Source organism: Rhynchophorus ferrugineus, unplaced genomic scaffold (assembly GCF_030347505.1).
Source record: "Rhynchophorus ferrugineus isolate W39M unplaced genomic scaffold, kcgeb_rfMv2 rfM6, whole genome shotgun sequence".
NCBI lineage: Eukaryota > Metazoa > Arthropoda > Insecta > Coleoptera > Curculionidae > Rhynchophorus > Rhynchophorus ferrugineus.
In genome coordinates, this window is record NW_027472585.1 from 43575398 (window position 1) to 43592678 (window position 17281).

At 32.2% G+C, this 17281-nt stretch overlaps 1 protein-coding gene across 1 annotated transcript in view; it reads left to right on the forward strand.

The window, feature by feature from the left end:
* Window positions 1-17281, forward strand: part of LOC143197969 (discoidin domain-containing receptor 2) — a 623414-nt gene that overhangs the window by 573449 nt on the left and 32684 nt on the right. Inside the window, exons 15-16 of the mRNA XM_076406850.1 lie at window positions 3420-3532; window positions 5882-6073. Coding sequence (XP_076262965.1) covers window positions 3420-3532; window positions 5882-6073 — 305 coding nt within the window. The remainder of the gene's footprint in view (window positions 1-3419; window positions 3533-5881; window positions 6074-17281) is intronic.

A 17281-nucleotide genomic window follows, 5' to 3' on the forward strand; every position in this document is an offset into this window, starting at 1 on the left:
AATAAACAACCAATCGAATAATTGAGACGAACGCCGTAATCCTCACCATAAACTCCGTCATGTTTATGATTGCATTACAAACACAAATTTATTCGTATCGACCCCCTTTACGAGCTGCATAAGAAATATTGTTGTGCATTTCCGGAATTTTAAGCGGGTAACGGGAAGGGGCCGCTTTATCTGAAGGTTTGCTTTCGGTTCGTCCGCGGGCATATTAAAACTTTTATATTCGGAAAGTTTTCCAGTATTGCGGTCCGGATCGACTCGACGAAGGCGACTCCGTGGACCTTCGTAAATTTACGACGGCCGCCATATCATTTATACTGCTATATTTAAGAGTGCAACAAGGGTCGCTTTACCTAAATTGCTCTTAGGGAGATTACACCATTAATATATGAGTAAAGTAGTTTCAAATCAAGTAAATTCCGGCTTGATTGCCGCAGTGGTAAAAGCGGCAGGACGGTCCTCCTACTGTTGCGATAGTCGCGGGTTCGAATCCTGCTGGGATATGGTCGTAAATTTATATTTGCGATTGACCTTAGTTAAGAGTGCAAAATCCGACAAGAAAAATGATCCCAGTCACGCCAGTAACCAGGCTGATCCAGTCCAGTTACAAATAGTCTTGCTAATTTTTCATTTATTCATTTTTATATCCCTGGAAAAGTCCACTTTCTACGTCCACTTAAGTTCTACCATATATTAACGAAAATATCAGCATCTATGTAGAATTCAAGGCTCATTAAGATAGTGTAACTATATTATGTATAAGTTCAAGAGAAAGTAGTAATAATAATATCTCTTCAGTAAGAAATAGTGCTGGCTATTTTTTCTTTTATTCATTTTGATATATCTGGGGAACTCTACAATATATTAATGAAAATATCAATATCAAGATTCGTGTAGAATTTAACGCTCAACTAGGTGTTATTATTATATTATATGTATGTTTCAGACTTGCAAAAACTATTAATAAAAATATATGCTCATCTATAAATAGTTTTGCCTCTAAATCTCCAATACACATATAAACATGAATGATTAATAGTTTCAAATCTAGTAAATTCCGGCTTGATTGACGCAGTGGTAAAGGCGACAGGACGGTCCTCCTACTGTTGCGATAGTCGCGGGTTCGAATCCTGCTGCTGGGACATGGTCGTAAATTTATATTTGCGATTGTCCTTAGTCAAGAGTGCAAAATCGGACAAGGAAAATGATCCCAGTCACGCCAGTAACCAGGCTGATCCAGTCCAGATAAACCCTTAATTAGTAAAAGGAGACTTTAAAATATATATAAAAAAAACATTTACGTAGAATTTAGATGGTATATCAACAAGACGGTATACTTATATTCTGTGTATATTTAAGTTTTAGAAAATAAATATAAAAATATTTGTAGAGTTACAAATAGTTTTGCTAATTTTTCATTTATTCATTTTTATATCCCTGGCAAAGTCCACTTTCTATGTCCACTTAAGTTCTACAATATACTAACGAAAATATCAGCATCTATGTAGAATTTAAAGCTCATTAAGATGGTGTAACTATATTATGTATAAGTTCAAGAGAAAGCAATAATAATAACATCTCTTCAGTAAGAAATAGTGCTGGCTATTTTTTCTTTTATTGATTTTGATATATCTGGAGAACTCTACGATATATTAATGAAAATATCAAGATTCGTGTAGAATTTAACGCTCAACTAGGTGTTATTATTATATTACATGTATGTTTCAGACTTCCAAAAACTATTAATAAAAATATATGCTCATCTATAAATAGTTTTGCCTCTAAATCTCCAATACACATATAAACATGAATGATTAATAGTTTCAAATCTAGTAAATTCCGGCTTGATTGACGCAGTGGTAAAGGCGACAGGACGGTCCTCCTACTGTTGCGATAGTCGCGGGTTCGAATCCTGCTGGGACATGGTCGTAAATTTATATTTGCGATTAACCTTAGTCAAGAGTGCAAAATCCGACAAGGAAAATGATCCCAGTCACACCACTAACCAGGCTGATCCAGTCCAGATAAACCCTTAATTGGTAAAAAGAGACTTTAAAATATATATAAAAAAACATTTACGTAGAATTTAGATGGAATATCAACAAGACGGTATACTTATATTCTGTGTATATTTAAGTTTTATAAAATAAATATAAAAATATTTTTAGAGTTACAAATAGTTTTGCTAATTTTTCATTTATTCATTTCTATATCCCTGAAAAAGTCCACTTTCTACGTCTGCTTAAGTTCTACCATATATTAACGAAAATATCAGCATATATGTATAATTCAAGGCTCATTAAGATAGTGTAACTGTATTATGTATAAGTTCAAGAGAAAGTAGTAATAATAACATCTCTTCAGTAAGAAATAGTACTGGCTATTTTTTCTTTTATTGATTTTAATATATCTAGAGAACTCTACGATATGTTAATGAAAATATCGAGATTCGTGTAGAATTTAACGCTCAACTAGGTGTTATTATTATATTATATGTATGTTTCAGACTTCTACAAACTATTAATAAAAATATATGCTCATCTATAAATAGTTTTGCCTCTAAATTGCCAATACACATATAAAAATAAATGATTAATAGTTTTTAGAAGATAATATTACTGCATATTTGATATTTTTAAAAAATTACAAATAAAATATCTTTTTCCCTAGTTAATTATTAAACAAAATGTTACTTATTTCTTTAAAACTATTAGCCTTATATATATATAAAATAATATTATTTTCGATTTTTTCATCGCAATATTCATAAATTATGAAATGTTCACCTAATTTCGGAGCCAAACATTTTCTGACAATTTCACGAAAAGTTTTTGCCCATTTTCAAATATTTCCCCATTACTCCGGGTTAAAGAAGGATACATAGTTGAAAATATCACCATTTCTGCAAAATTAGAAGCCAAGTAAGGCGGTAGCATCATTTTAGCACAAACATGAACATTTTAAGAAATATTGTTTAAAAGTTATTTTTGCTAAATTTTTTTAAAGTCGAATTTCGCTGTTATTTCAGAAATATTTAAGATACGCAAGCAATAAAATTATTTTATTTTCTTAATTTTCTAAGAAAATATTAAAATCTCAAGATTCAGTCAAGAGTGAACAAAGATATCTCAAAGAAAAGATAGGTATGAAAGTGAAACTATCTGATGGGGTATTACGCAAATTTCTTGTAAATTTCATAACACTAAAAGAAAATGACAAATATATCAGTTCAGCAATAAGTAAATGTGAATTTTTCTTTTGTTGAGACAATTTTGATATATATTGTAATAATTAATATATTTTTATTACCTAATTACTATTTCACAACCATTTCAGAGATTCATCTAATCACTGTAGTTAATTTTTTAATTACGAAATTTATTAATAAAGTACTCATAGTAATATATTTCCAGGTCCATTTATGTGAAGCAGAAGGTCTTCCAGATTTCAACGGCGGTTCGTCTTTCCACAAGAAACAATTGGTTATTGTAAAAAGCTTATGGAGAGGCTGTGGAGATGCCAAAAGGTAAAGAAAAACTTCCATTAACGTTTTGTAGCCGTAAACATAATATATTGCTCAATAAACATGATGTCTTATATATATGATTTTGTATAGTCTATTCAAATTTTTTTTGTACATACGTCATCAACACGTAAATGAATGAGCCTGTCAAAGTCGTGCGGTTGTGGGACGTATGCAGAGACGTATAAGAGGTTATAATTCTAACCTATAAACTATTGTGGTTGTTTATTATTTTCTTTAGATTAGAATTGTATTATATGTGAAAACCAAACTGAACTAAAATTCAGAGTTGATGCGGCAACATTGCGACGAATGTGAAGTCACAAAATTAGATGACATACGTACAAAATTACTTTGAATAGACTATATATGATGTTATGAATGTGTATATGTAAGTTGTGTTCGAAGTAGGCACGATTTTTGCTTATATCTATATATATAGTTTGCTGTCTAAGCGAAATAAAAGTGGTAACAATAGATACAAGATGGCTTCAGTGTTATATAACGTACTCTCATCAAAAAGCTTTAAAATAATGAAAGAAAGAGCTACAAATACAATAAAGTTTTTAACAAAAATGTGTTTTTCTTAGACCAGAAATTAAATGAATGGTGTGTCAATTAAACTAACCAAAAAAAAACAAACTATTCTAAAGAGATATATATTTATGTATCTGCAAATCTGAAAGTACATTAAAATAAAATTTAAAACATATTTTTTATGTGAATGCAGTTGCAACAGAAACACAATATATACAAAAATAAAATACAAAACTACAAGAGATATTTCAAATTCCGACTTTATGCCAAACATGATGACGCGGCCATTTCTTGAATCAACTAAAGGAAGGTTACCATCGTTTCTTGTCCAAACAACCTTTGGCTTGCCATTCCGTATGGTCCGATAATCTACTCAGTCAAAATATTACCAGAGACCAAATCGAATTACCGGCCTTATTTCCCACACCTTTTTCTATTCTAACTCGAATATCCAATAAAAATGGGGACCAGATACTTTAAAAGAAACTCAATTTATAAAATAAACTCAATATTAAATACGACGGGATAAAATATAGTGCGATTTGTATTAAATCCTTTGTAATTTCCAAATGAAATTTCGTTTATTCAGTCACTGAAGATGTCGTGGAAGACTCAATCTAAGAAGCAGTAGTCAAACTGGTTTGTTCTGGCAGTCCTTTAATAGATACAAACGATGAAGACGTTAAGAAAAATCTTCATTGAACAAATAAGTGGCGATATCTTAAATAGCTTTTCAACATCTGGTAAAGATTAATCTAAACTTTGACACAATTTTATTAGATTTCGTAAAATTTATTTTGAAGGAGAATATTTAAAAATTCTAGATACTCTCTACTTAAGATACGCTAACAAAATATATAACCAATAATTCGCTTAATAATTATATAACTGAATACTTAATATATTGTTAATTCTTAATATTACACGTATATAACAGTATACACGGTTTTGGACCTGAGCAACCAAAAGCTAATAAAGCCAGCTTGGCTGGCGCAGTGGTAAATGCGACAGGCCGGTCCACCTACTGTTGTAATAGTCGCGGGTTCAAATCCTGCTGGGGCATGATCGTAAATTTATGTTTGTGATTGTTTAATATTTGTGCTTGTCCTAGGCGAGAGTGCAAAATCTGACAAGGAAAATAATCGCAGTCACGTCAGTAACCAGGCTGGGTAAGATCGGATGTCTTCTGGAGTATTTTCTAAATTGGTCACTGGCCAGTCGGTAGACTTAATGCCGAAGACCGTGGTTTTTTGGTGTTAACACCTCATATATGACATCCACTGCGTTCTGCACCATCGATGTCTTTTCGAGCACGTCTGAAGTCCAAGAAAACCAATGATTTATTGTTTTTCTGATTCGACTCCTTATAATACTCTTCAAGCCATTGCTTCGCTTGAACGGTATTTTTCCCATCAAGAAGTAGTGTAAAATTAAAACACGAAATTGTTTTTGATCCATTGGTTTGAAAATAACAAGTATTGTTACTTTTAGCACAATAACTCACAAACGTATGAGTAGAATATGATGAAATTTTAACAGCTTTCTTTTGAATGTTAATACTAACTGAAAAAATGGTGACTGTAATAAAAGTAGCGCTATTTATGTGTTAGGACTGCAACTTTTGAGCCAATGTATTATACCTAGACAAATTGACAATATATCACTGTTGGTCAATTTTACGGCTTTGTTCTGCACGCGTTACAAAACAATTTCAAAATCAAAACTACTGTAAATATTGTTCTCATCTGCTCGGGTGCAAAAATTGATCCGAATTTGTAAACTTGCGTAATTAGCGAATGATATTCTCTTTCACAGGCACGAGTTCCTGCGAGAGACGTCTTGGTTGGCAGGACTGAGGGATCCAAATTTAGCCAGGGTTGTTGGACTGTGTAGTCAGGACGAGCCAATGTGTGCATTGTTGGAACACTCGGACGGTGGTGAACTGCCGAAGTTTTTATCGACTAGGGTAGTGTGTGATGATGGAAATCCTGTAGCTCCATCAGTTAGGTAAGTTCGTAACCTAGTAGTTGTAGCAATATTGCGCTGTTAACATTTTTTTTGTTCTATAACATCAAATAAAACGGCATTTTTGTCGAATTGTAGGTGCTGAACACAAATACTTAAACGGACTTTTTGTAACACGTATCATAACAAGTTATGATAAATTAAAGTATCATAAATAAATAAAGACAGTATGAAAATTTTAAATCAAATATATTTATTTATATTATTAATTTTATTAAAAAATAGTAATATATATTTAGAAATAGTCAAGGAATCAAAATAACTGAGGTTTAAGCGGTCAATAGAAAAAACGAGCCATATATTCTGAAAGAAAATAGAAAATAGAATTTTCTTTAATTGCAAACCAGCATAAATCTGCTAACATTTTAGCATTTGATCTTCCTGAATAAGGTTCTTCTACCTGTTTTATATCCTGGTGAAAACGTTCAATTTGTTCGTCACTGATTATGGAGTTGGTGTGGAAGAATATCGGCTGACATTGTGGAGTGATACAACTTTTAAGTGTAACTAATATTCATACTATTACTAAGGAGAGTGACATGTTAGAAGACCATATTAATAGACAATGTTTTTAACAATGGAATCAGGAATTCAAAACTCGTAATCGTATTTATGTTAGAAAAATTGTGACAGACAATGTAATTGGACCCATCAATACTTACTTATATAGGTGTGACTAATACTTATACGTGTGAGCATGGGATATTTATGAATAAAACTATTGAGGTATTATGCGACACGTGAGTCAATATATCTCTGTCCAAAGTTGTAAATTCATTTTACAGTCAGACAATATTATCCTTCTCTTTTTAGTGTATTTAAAAAGAGATAGAATGGTATTCTGAAAAACTGTTCTGGTGAAAAGTTCGATCATGTAAACGAAAGAGCCTGCAAAAGTTTTGTTTTAATAAATAGCAAATCGCCGGGGTTATTGAAAATTTCTTTGCGCGGTGCAGCTGCACTGAATATTAGTACGGGCTAAAATATCTCAATGAAATATCTAAAAAAACAAAAAACAATACAACCTTAAATTCGCCAAAAAGAAACCGTATTTATGCGAAACAGGTGACGAATCAAGATCAGCCTGTTGTTGGCTGTATCAGCGATCAAATATATAAATGTAAAAAACAGTAAGTTGCCTTTTCAATGGAAACATAATTTAATACAACTATCTCACAGAAAATTGTTAGTCTGGAAAGTATCCATAAAAAGTCAAAACATATACAGCCATTCTTCGGTTTGCTTGAGCTCGATCAGACACATTGAAGAATAAATCGACAAATGGTAGAATAGCAAGTTTTTAATAGAATTAGTTATTAACCTAAATAGTGTTTCTGAATGTGACAGTGATTGAAAAAACTTTATGAATATTGGTTCATGATTCAATGCTGACAATTAGCAAGACAGGGTGATAAAAGAGGAAACAACTAAAGGTCAGTATACAATTAATAAACTTTAGTTGTAGGAAATTGTATTATAGAGTGTGAATTATGAGCATATCTGTTATTGTTCAGAATATACATTTGGTTAACATGTATGAAGAGAGAACAAATGTTGTTTTATCAAGACAAATGTATACAGGGAGTAACAGGACAAACTAAAGAGAAATATAGTAATATCATAATGACTTTACAAGGATATATTGTAAAATACATTACTCAGATATACTATATATATATTATATTAGTTAATTGGATGTATTAGGCCTTCGGGGGATACCAATACATAAAAAACGCGCATAGAACCTTACCTATACTAGTGTAAAAAAAAGTTCAATGTACATATAATACAACAACTCTAACCTATAAATTATTGTGGCTGTATAATTAATTGTAGTTTGAATTTCTTCGATAATATATGCATTAGATGTACTATAATGTTAAAATAAATTATAATACATAACATTTTTGTTTCATTTTTTATTTATATTAAAATGTTGTTATATGTCAGAGCCAAAATGTACTCAAATTCAGAGTTGTTGCGGCAACATTGCGACGGTTTAACAGGTCTCTCGTGTCACTACTGTTTTGAATATATATATATATATATATACTATTTTACATTAATCATACGTTAACAGAAACATTTTTAGCGAAATACCGAACTCGATTAAAAAATCCTGACATGTCGATGGACACTTCGCTATCGGACAATGTGCATGACAGATATTCCGATCGGTTTTATTCGGTCGGGTATCTCGTGGCGCATAAAATTCAACTGAGCCGAAGCACTCAATTTAATTCCGTCGCCATTTTTCCCAAATGCCTCGGAAAATCGAGCATCAAAACCTGCAAATTTAAAATAAACTTTTAATAGCCATACCGAATACCGGTCGACTAAAATATTTTTAATGACATGGCCGGAAAAACAAAGGGTTTTTTGTCGTTGTTGTTATAACCGGCCATTGTTAATATATATACTATATCCAGAATGAAACGCACCTAAAATTTACAATAATAGGAAACGGACTAAAAAGGTTAAGCTGTGACTTTCGGTTTTCAATTAACCACTTAAACAAAGTAGGCAATAATCGAAAATAACTATCTATAGTTTATAAGTACGCCAAAAAACAATCTATACATTTAAATGTTACATTTTTAGCACGACTTTACAAATGATCGACAAGTAGAGTCCAATAAACTACAGAAACATTTTTTTTTACTCTAACAGTGGAGTGATGACGTCATGTTTTTGGAGAATAATAGCCGGAATTCGGTAAACTTCGATAGATTCCGTCAGATTTTGTGACGTTGCCATTTACAAGCATATGAGAATCCAACGAAATACAGAGGTCATTTTGAATTTGACCCTAGTACTAACAAGAAGACTGTCCTATAAGGTTTATAGTTTATTTGTTTGTAAACAGTAGGCATTAACGGATAAATCATCGATTTGTGAGTATTGCCCAAAAAGCTTTTAAATATTTTAAATTAATAAAATATCCAATCTGAAGAGGGTTAGGGCTAACTAAAAACATATGGATTTCATACCAACAGTGCCATCTATGTGTCAGGCCGGGGACTTTTCAATTGATATGTTAAGATCAAAAATACTGGATGTGTGTTATTATATTAGCCCCAATCTTAAATTCTGGATACCTACCTCACTTTAAACGAAGAAGATTTTGTTTCAATCACATGAATGAAGGGCAATATGAAATATTAAAAGAATGTAGCCCTGATTATATACATGCAGATTCTATATACGGACGGCATATATATTTGAATTGCATCATTTGCTTGTATTGGACAAATTGATGGAAGAGCTGCGAGGAAGAAATCGTATTATTCCAGGGCCCCACAAAATGAAAAACTAAGCTAAATAATCTTAAATCTCAACTGAGATATGAAATTAATCAAATAAAAAATGACACTATTAGTATTTCTGCATGGGCTTGGTGCTAATAATGCTAGTGATGTAGAGAGCTGTAGAAAGCTATCAGAAAAGGACCTATCATGTAAATACCTCCGATAATAAATGAGGATATACAGCGCCATACAGCAGATGACGTTAATGAATTACCCTGCCACATTAGACGACTTTCCTTCGCCAATAAGTCTTGAAACCAAGTTATGATGTTCAACTCTGGGGTTGTAACAGTCGAAGCAATAGAAATATCATACGAAGATGCCAAGACACGGTACTAAGTATTGTTGATGCTCCATGGTACATCTGTACTGATAATCTGCATAAGAACCTGAAGGTAGAAACTATCGATAACGTTATCAAGGACTATTTCCAAAGGCATGAGCAGAGACAGCATCAGAACATCAGTGTTGAAGTTCTCCAGCTCCTAGATAACGAAGGCTTAGTCAGAAGATTAAAGTAAAACTATTTGATTTGATTATTAAAATAAAACGCTCTACACATTGAAAACAGTGACACAGTAATTTTGAAAGCGCAGCAAAAATTGTGACTTTCAACGGAAAACTTAGGTTAATTTGTTAATTCAAGATAATTTATTCTATTTATATTATATTCCTCATATATACGTATAATTTACAAAAACTGGCACCGTCGACGTTTCTTGGTTCAAAAAGTAAGTCCTTGGCGTGTTTAGATATAATGTTTATAAAAATGTGTGTGAAGAAATTAGGTTAAGTTAAGAGTAAGTTCTATTAGAATGAAATAACATGTATAGTCTATTCAAAGTTATTTTGTACATAGGTCATCTAAATTTGTGACGTCAAAACGTCGCAATGTTGCCGAGCTTTAGTTCAGTTTGACTTTGACATACAACAAAATTCTAATCTGAATAAAATAATTGAACAAAAGTGTTATCAAATATAATTTATTTTAACATTATAGCAGATCTAAAAGCTACACAGCCTACTATACAGCCTCCATAGTTTATAGGTTATAATCACTATTGGTTCCAAGAATTTTGTATACGAAAGAAAAGAAGAACATTGTCTGATTCCAAAAAAATAAAACATCTTGATGACGTATGTACAAAACAACTTTGAATAGACTATACATAAGAGTGTATATTCGTTAAATTGATTAATGAAGTTCATAAGATATTAAGAAAAGAGTTTAATATATTTGGGAATCGAAATCCTCTATCTTGAAAGGTTTTGTCGTAAATTCTCTATATTAGTTTGGTCCGTCTGACGCAAAGTCTGCAGGTCGAGGCGCACAAAACCGCAAACAGTTCTGTTGGAGCTTAGAGCAGGAGAGGTCACCTTCAGTCACACGTCGACGGCATTAATTGAAAATTCTCTTTCTCAAAACGGTTTATTTTTGTGTAATCTCCTTAAGTGATACGTAGATGGTCTCTAATTAGAACTAACCCTTTGATCTCAGGTAATAAACGTAATTAGGCCACTAAATTACGTTTGACGGCTCCAAGTTCTCTCTTACACGCGAATTTAATATTAGTGGCACACGTTTGATATATGGGAAGGTTTCCTCTAACAAGAGAAACGTTCTGGGTTATTATATTAGCAAATATATAATGGGAACAGACGTGGGAATTTCAAATCTGTTTTTAATGGAACGTTTTAAAAACATTACCCTGTAGATTAATTGGCCACCTCGTTATGGGATTTTAATTTCTTCGAAACGAAACAGGCAATTACATAGTCGAATAAATTTATATAGTCCATCTAAAAATGTCGTAATGTTATGGTATCAACTGTAAGTTTTAGTTCAGTTTATCTTTGACATACAAAAAATTCTAATATAAATAAAATAATACAACAAAAATGCTGTTATTATATATATATATATATATATATATATATATATATATATTAAAGTCTCCTTTTACTGGGCCTAAAGATTAACGTGGGCTCCGAACCACGGTCCTCAGCATTAAGCCTACCGACTGACGAGTAACCAAATTCAGAAATCATCCCAGAAGACATCGGGTCTTACCCAGCCTGGTTACTGGCGTAACTGGGATCATTTTCCTTATCGGATTTTATACTTTTGCCTAGCACATTCACAAATTTTACTATTTTATTTTTATATTATAGTAAAACTAATGCATATATTATCGAATGATTTAAAACTACAAATAAAAACATAGCTATAAGAGTTTGTAGGTTTGAGTTGTCCTTGATTATATTTACATTGAACTAATTTCCATACCACCTATTAATCATAGTTCTAGGTACGTTTTTTATGTACTTGTATCCCCTGTAGGTCTAATCCGCCTAATTAACAATTATATATCCAAGTAATATATTTTGCATTCATTAGAGAGCATATTTACCATCTTACGTTTAGATACGAATAAGTAAGTAAGGCATAGTTGATCCTGCGAAAGTAATTTACAGATAAATATGACTCGATATCCTATTATGTGAGCATACAACATCACAACTGTTGATCAGTAACCGATCAGGTCAAAAAGTGACAGGCATTCAAAACTACAAAGGTATGTTAAAATAAATTCTCTTCGGATGGTATAAAATTGACAGAAAAACGAAGAGGATGTAAAATAGAATACATTAAAACATATGTAGGTCACGAAAATAACTTTGGTAAGATATTTCTATTAAAATCTAATACTAACAATCTAACTCATACAAACAAGCTATCAAAATTCCAGCGGATACTACATTCGATTATATATTCAAGTAGTATATTTTACATCCATTAGAGAGCATATTTACCTTTTTACGTTTAGCTATTGTGTTCTTTCGATAAAGTGTTTCCTTGTAAATTTATTATGAAATCACTATATTTCTCCTTAGTTTATTAGGTTAACATCTGTACGCTGTGTGCAAAACAGTTACTATTCTTTCTCTTTTGAAAAAGTTTAAACAAATGCTCATGTATATTCTGAACATTCACACACATATCTATGCACATAAATTTTTACATTCTACAATAACATTTCCTAGAATTATCTGTATTATTTATATAGTCACCTCTACTTGTTTCCACTCCAATTACCCTGTGAAACTGGCAGCATTGAATCATTTTATATTCAAAAAGTTTAATTCAAGTGAATAAAGCAGGCAAAAAAAAAGTTCATCCAAAGCAAAAGTGTTATTAACCATTCCTGTTTCCAGCATGAAGTACAATATATCTGCAGTGCATTATAAATAAATGTTATGACCAATAAAAGTTAATTAATTGTTATTCCAAGGTTTACCTCTTTCCATCAACTTTTGTTGTCTTAACACTATTTTGGTTATCATCTTGCCATGAGTGACCATGATCAAAATTTAGTAAAATATTTTTATATACGTATAAATTCAGCTGTTATAATTACTGCTCTAACTATTTTTACGTATTACCCTCAGTTACTCATTTGTTTTCAAATATGGCAAATATTCAGAAGCCCCATTTGTAAAGTGATTACATCATCTGTCTTTGAGAGAAATAATTAAGTTCACACACAATACTATATTCAATTAATTTATTTCATATTGTTTTTTTTTCTCAGTAAACCTATGTATAATGATAGTGAAAACTGAAAAAATGATAACTGAAAAATTAAAATGTATTTAATAAGTAATTAAGCAAGCTATTACACATTTATTATCAGCAAAATATTAATATTTTCGAGCTCATCCTAATATTACATTCTTAAAAGTAATTAAGCGTCGATATTTTGGTAAGGGAATAATTGAATATGTTGTTAAATAACATGATCCTGGTTCCCACCCCTCTTGTCTCTATTAACTTCAAAAGAGATCAAATTATAACCATGTAGACTGTTCTTTATCATTTATTTTGTCTTTGACAGTTTTGATATTCAATAAATCTTCACTAGTTTTTATCAAAAATGTTTTACCACATATATAGTAGAAAATTAATGTTTAAATCAATATGTGATTTCTTTATTTATAAAATGAACCATTTTGTTGCAAGAAAATTGGCATTTTTGTTGCAGTAATATCACAATAAAAAGGCAAATTGGCAGTGCGAATATTATTGTCACATATTCAACCACATAAATGTTATAATTCATATAAAAACACTTGACTAACCTCACCTACATAGCTAAAATGGTTACTACAGTCACTCTATTAACCATAATTATCCCCTTTCGATATTTCTCCGTTCCTATATACCAGAACGATGTTTTAAGCTCAACAATAGAATTCCTACGTTAGGCGAAATATATTCAATTTCTGATTGAACGACAGAACCAAGACGTCAACATTTCAATCAAACAATATTACAGAAATAATTAAATAGGAACCGCTGAAACCACCCAACCCATAAGCCCCTTGTCAATTGTCTTAAAATTCGGCGACACAGAAATTTTACCGGCCCTAATTTTTGATTCTCAGCAAAAATCCATAGCTTCAAGAATTTCGCCCGACAATAAAAGTAAATCTCTCGTCCTGAATGTCGTTAAAATCAAGTCTATCTGATTGTAAGAAAATCAAAAGAAAGAAGGATCGCCGTCTATCCCGCGTATTAAGACGTTAATATTTTCCGATCAAGTTTTATTTGATTTTTTCTTTTATTAATTTCGTATTTTTTTAATATAATTAAGTAAGTAATCCATTGGTAATTAAAAATTGGATAAAACTTAAATCAAAATCCCAATCTGGTAACAATGATGCCATCTATATATCAAGCCGTAAATATATTGATTTGTGTGTTAATTAGGTCGTCTGACAATATATAGTCTATTCAAAGTTTTTTTATTTATTTATAAAATTAACTAATTTTTTGCAACAAAATTGACATTTTCATTGCAATAATATCACAATAAGGAAACAAAATAGCAGTGCACTTATTATTGTCACATATTCAACTAAATAAATGTTATAATTCATAAAAAACACTTGACTAACCTCCCCTACATAGCTAAAATAGTTACTACAGTCACTATATTAACTAGAATTAGTCCCTTTCGATCGTTCTCTGTTCCTATATACCAGAACTATGTTTTAAGCTCAACAATAGAATTCCTACTTTAGAAGAAACATATTCAATTTCTTATTGAACGACAAAACATTGCAATCAAACAATATTACAGGAATAATTAAATAGGAACTGCTGAAACCACCCGCCGCAGCAGCCCCTTGTCAATTGTCTTAAAAGTCGGCGACACAGATATTTTACCGGCCCTAATTTTTGATTCTCAGCAAAAATCTTTTTGATCTAATGATCAAATCATGAGTTTTTGATTTAATGATCGACGTTCTGCTTGACTATTGATCTGTTAAAACAATTGTTTGTTGTTTAATGTTGCCATTTTTATTTAAACATATTGTATTTAACACATATATTGTGAGGTGTTTCTACTACGAGGTTAGTTTGATAAAACATTGACTTTTTGAAATTCCTGCGCAATAACTTTAAATACATCACTGCTGTCCTCAACTGCAAATTATGAACAAAGTGCTGTGAAATTTTGAGCAAGCTGCGTTATTCAGCTGGTGATTAACTGACAGTCATTGACAGCAACCTCTCGAATTTTAACAAAAATTAGATATACAAGAGTTAGATATATTTAATGATATGAGTCTTCCAATATATAGGTATATATTGCTTATATTATAGTCGCAATGTAGCCTCGTATTGGTATAGGAATAGTAATAGGAGTCCTAGTTTTTAACAAAAAACGAAAAAGGAGGAGGTTCTATATTCGACTGTATATTTTTTTAATGTATGTTCACCGATTTCTCAAAATTATTTTTTTTAAAAGTGCACTTCGGAGGTGGTCCCATTGAAAATCCAAGGAAATGCTCACATTTCAAAGGCACGTACAATGTTTTCACATATTTTTTATCTATAATAATCAGATATTTGGGTATAATGTTATTGCTGAGCTGACGACGAAAAATCGAAAGTCGTTCAGTGGAAAAGCCATTCAGTTTGCTTTTAAAGCGCAAACTATAGCATATATGACGTCATAAAAATATTGTACACCACTACTTGTATGGTTCTATGGTATAATCGTTAAAGCGCTTAGCTTCCAAACAGTGATTGCGGGTTCGATTCCCACCGGGGACAATAACTTTTTGTTATTATTTAGTTAGATAATTTGTCAAATCATCTATACTATGTAGCGGACCCCATGGCCTGAAGCACTCTTTATTTTCAATCATTGTTTCTTTATTTCTATATTTCCTCATACGGGCTGCATCTTTACTTGGCATACCCATTGTAATATCAAATAAAATAATTGCGTGTGCTCATAGCCTGGTGTCTTTTGACATTAAGGTTTTCCTAAATTTTACTAAACTAAACTAAACTAAATATATTGTACAATTTTCTCACAATAAATTCAAATATCTTCAAATTAGAATACTTTAAACTTAATGTAGATCAATTTTAATTTGATCTAATGTTATGTCACTCTAAAAATATCTTTTATCATTCGTCAATAAGTATATTTATTAAGGAATCGATAATTTACGGTTTAGTACACCGGCGGACCCAAAATTTCTTTCCATTATTTACTACGTTTCAATACACAGTGGGAGGGAAGCATAATTTATCCTATTACTTACCCTCCTCAGTCGGTAAGGACATCCCAAGACATCATACGTCTCGTATTTGTTTATACGCCTCGGCGAAACCGTTTTATCGCCTGCTCAAGTAACCCTCGTGACACTTTGATACTCGAAGGCGTCTCGAGTGACTCTCGCGCGCCATCTATTATTCACTTTCGTCCCGAATTTCATAAGGTTTAATTATACCGAACGCGTCGGGAAGGCGTTAAACTCGATAAAGCCCATAAATCCGACGTACGACGACGAATTAGGCGCGGAGAACCGGGAGAGTTACCAGTTGCAAAGGAGCATCGTTTTACGTGACCGCGATTTTATCGGACGCCCGCATGAAATATGCGGCAGATATCGCTGAAATATGTGACGAAATCTTTTCGCTTCTGAACTTTTGCATAAATAATCGCCCTGTTCGGTTCCGCGTTTTGTTTTTCACCCTCTTAAAGTCAGTATCAGCTCTTTCCGCGAACAACTTGTTATTAATTTTAAGCAGTATAAATTACCATATCAAAAAAATACCTTTTACCCTATAATATTTTTAATAAAACAGCCAATACAGCCTAACTGCTTTATTAAGTCCTACCTATAGGACATATTTAATCTAGGTCAGATTAGGAAAACAGTTTCCGGCCGAAACCAAATCGATGCTGGCGTACCTCAAGGTTCCCCGCTGGCCCCAGCCTTATTTAACAGGTCAAAATCCTCGGCCTACCACCATAATTCCCTTCAAGGGTGATACACTGGTTATAGCGACCCTCCAAGTTTTCGACACCATTTTTCTAGTACGATTTGTCCTTCGCTTCAAAATAGGCCTCAGTTTCGGCGATTACCTCTTCATTCGAAGAAAATTTCTTCCCAGTGAACATTATTTTAAGATCTGAGAACAGAAAATAATCGCTGGGGGCAGATTTGGAAAAAACTGTAGATGAGGAAGCAATTCAAAGCCCAATTCGTGGATTTTTGCCATCGTTTTCACTGACTTGTGACACGATGCTTTGTCTTGGTGAAGCAGGACTTTCTCTTTATTCAAATGCGGTCGTTTTCGGGAATTTCGTCCCGCAAAGGGTCCAATAACACTATGTAATGGTTGCTGTTGATGGTCCTTCCTTTTCCAAGGTAATCAATGAAAATTATTTTATGTGCATTCCAAAATACAGACGCCAAAAACTTGACAGCCGACTGTTGCGTTTTCCCATGCTTTGAAATGGGTTCATCGTGTGCAGTCCACTCGATTGACCCACGATTGGATTTCAGAGTGAAA